At 42.8% G+C, this 2500-nt stretch overlaps 1 protein-coding gene across 1 annotated transcript in view; it reads right to left on the reverse strand.

The window, feature by feature from the left end:
* The window catches only part of LOC123514214 (snake venom 5'-nucleotidase-like), a 54252-nt gene that overhangs the window by 51491 nt on the left and 261 nt on the right, over window positions 1-2500 (reverse strand). Inside the window, 1 exon segment of the mRNA XM_045271897.1 lies at window positions 2067-2500. This exon segment is cut by the window's right edge and continues 261 nt beyond it. Within this exon segment, the coding sequence (XP_045127832.1) occupies window positions 2067-2263 (197 nt within the window). The 5' untranslated portion in view covers window positions 2264-2500.

The following is a 2500-nucleotide window of genomic DNA, read 5'->3' on the forward strand; positions in this document are numbered from 1 at the left end:
TAAGCCATGGTGTGTGTTTTGAAATTATACACAAACTGCAATGTGTTTGGTTTTTGTCTTTTAAGATTCATACTTTCAGTGTTTTCATCATTCTATCAGTCTTTTTTTTTTTTTTCTCTATGTGTGCTTCTTCCATCACAAAATTCACGTCTCACTCTAAACCTTTCTGTATATTCTCACCCTTAACGTAAATTTCTACGTGTGTTTTTTTCTTTTTTTAATCTCTCTCTCTCTCTCTCTCTCTCTCTCTCTCTCTCTCTCTCTCTCTCTCTCTCTCTCTCTCTCTCTCTCTCTCTCTCTCTCTCTCTCTCTCTCTCTCTCTCTCTCTCTCTCTCTCTCTCTCTCTCTCTCTCTCTCTCTCTCTCTCTCTCTCTCTCTCTCTCTCTCTCTCTCTCTCTCTCTCTCTCTCTCTCTCTCTCTCTCTCTCTCTCTCTCTCTCTCTCTCTCTCCTTTGCAAACCCCAATATATACCTTCAACACGTCTTATTTTGTCTTAAAACTCATGCAATTTGGCAGTCAACTTTCACTGTGAGCTTTTTTTCCCTCTAAAAACCTCATTACTAACACAAACATTAAACTTCCTTTTCGAACCCTACTATCTAATCTCACCATAAATTCACACGTGTTATCTTGTCCGGTACAAACTCACGCTATTTGTCGATCAATTTCCTCATTATCTAGCATCTCCTTCAGAAGAACATCACTAACACATGTATTAATCCTCCCATGTAACCTATGCTATATATGATCATCACACGTGTTATCTTGTCTTTTTAAATCATACCATGCAGTCTTCCTCAAATCCTCCTTACTATGTTGTATTTATTTCCCTTATGCAAGTTCTTTACCGGAGTCGGAAATTGGCGGCATGCACGAGTCGTCTTCACTTGTTCTCGTTCATTGCATCTTCTTTTAATCCTGTTATTGCCTAAAGTTCATACTGTCAGAGTAGCATCGAGACTCCACCGGGACTTTCAAGGGAGCTGTTAAAGGCTATAAGAGTTAAAGGGGCTGATAGATATACGCAAATAACAAGTATATGATATCAACACACTTTACGGATGACGTTTTTAGGAACTGTCTATAAAGGATGTAAGGATTTTAAATTGACTGAGAAATACACGCAAAGACCGATCATATAATCTCAATAAACGCCCTAAAAAACGTTTCAAGAGGCTGAGAGATTGACCAAGAGATAGGCGCTAATGGACGATTGTAACATGCACTTAGAGAAACGTTAACGAGCACAAAGTTAGCAGAGATAATAAACGAATGTAAACAAGAGGTTATTTCGATCATGGATGCAACATACGCTCTCTCCGCGACCTGCAAACCGACATACTTCAGCCGTTCTCTAGGAAAGCTTGGCTATCTCCTTGGGAAAACCCGCTGGTGCCCGGAACATTGCCCGGCGCGACCTCTAGCCAAGGGCGGCACTTGCGGTGGCTTGAAAGGCGTAGGTAGTACAAAGGTTGCTATTAAGGGAGAGGGAGGGAGGCAAGGTAAAAGGCGTAAGGTAAAGGACGCAAGGTAAAGGGTATTGTGGGTAATTTTCTCATTGCCTCGGGATGACAGTAATTGTTCGGGAAGTGACTGCATGGATGTTTGTGGTGCTAAGAAGCAGTGGTGTTTTGATGCTATTGTTGTGGTGGTGGTGGTCATAAATGTGATTGCGTTTACTACTTTTATTGCTGGTGGTGGTAGTACTACTACTACTACTACTACTACTACTACTACTACTACTACTACTACTACTACTACTACTACTACTGCTGCTGCTGCTGCTGTGTGTGTGTGTGTGTGTGTGTGTGTGTGTGTGTGTGTGTGTAAATAAGGAAGGCTTCTTTTTGTGTGTTATCATTGGTGCACATAAGACGTGGGCATCAAGCTTTTTCAGTTTTTACACACACGTGCTACATGTATACATAAACATATGAAAGCAGCTCACACAAATACACACTCTCTATCTTTTACGCACATACACACTCTCTCTTCCTCCATTCTCAACACACACACACACACACACACACACACACACACACACACACACACACACACACACTCACCTCGCAAAACCTCCATAACACTTGTTCTTCTCCTTGTCCTCGTCAGAACACCTGCCAGAGAACACATTGGTCTCCTCGTAGCGGGCGTGAAAATCGTTCACGTGAAGGATTGTTAAGTTGAAAGTCGCTGCCTCCACCAGCACCGCCGTCACCGCCGCCCACAGGCACAGGTGCACTAACCACGCTTCCTGCATCATGTCACCTTGCCCTCTGTGATGCTGTGTGACGCTGCGTGCACCAGTTTATAAGATCACAAGTACTTCCTCCACACAGTCTCCTTTAGAGGTAGGTACAAATGTTGGTCTCTTGTCGCGATGTGAGAGTGTTGCTTCGATTCTCCGTTTTACTTTCGCTGTTACTCGTCGACTCCTGGTTTTATTTTAAGCTTTCAAGTTGATGGATCGGGAAGGCAAAAGGTTTTCAGCCTAGTTCCA

Source organism: Portunus trituberculatus, chromosome 37 (genome assembly GCF_017591435.1).
Source record: "Portunus trituberculatus isolate SZX2019 chromosome 37, ASM1759143v1, whole genome shotgun sequence".
Classification (NCBI taxonomy): Eukaryota; Metazoa; Arthropoda; class Malacostraca; order Decapoda; family Portunidae; genus Portunus; species Portunus trituberculatus.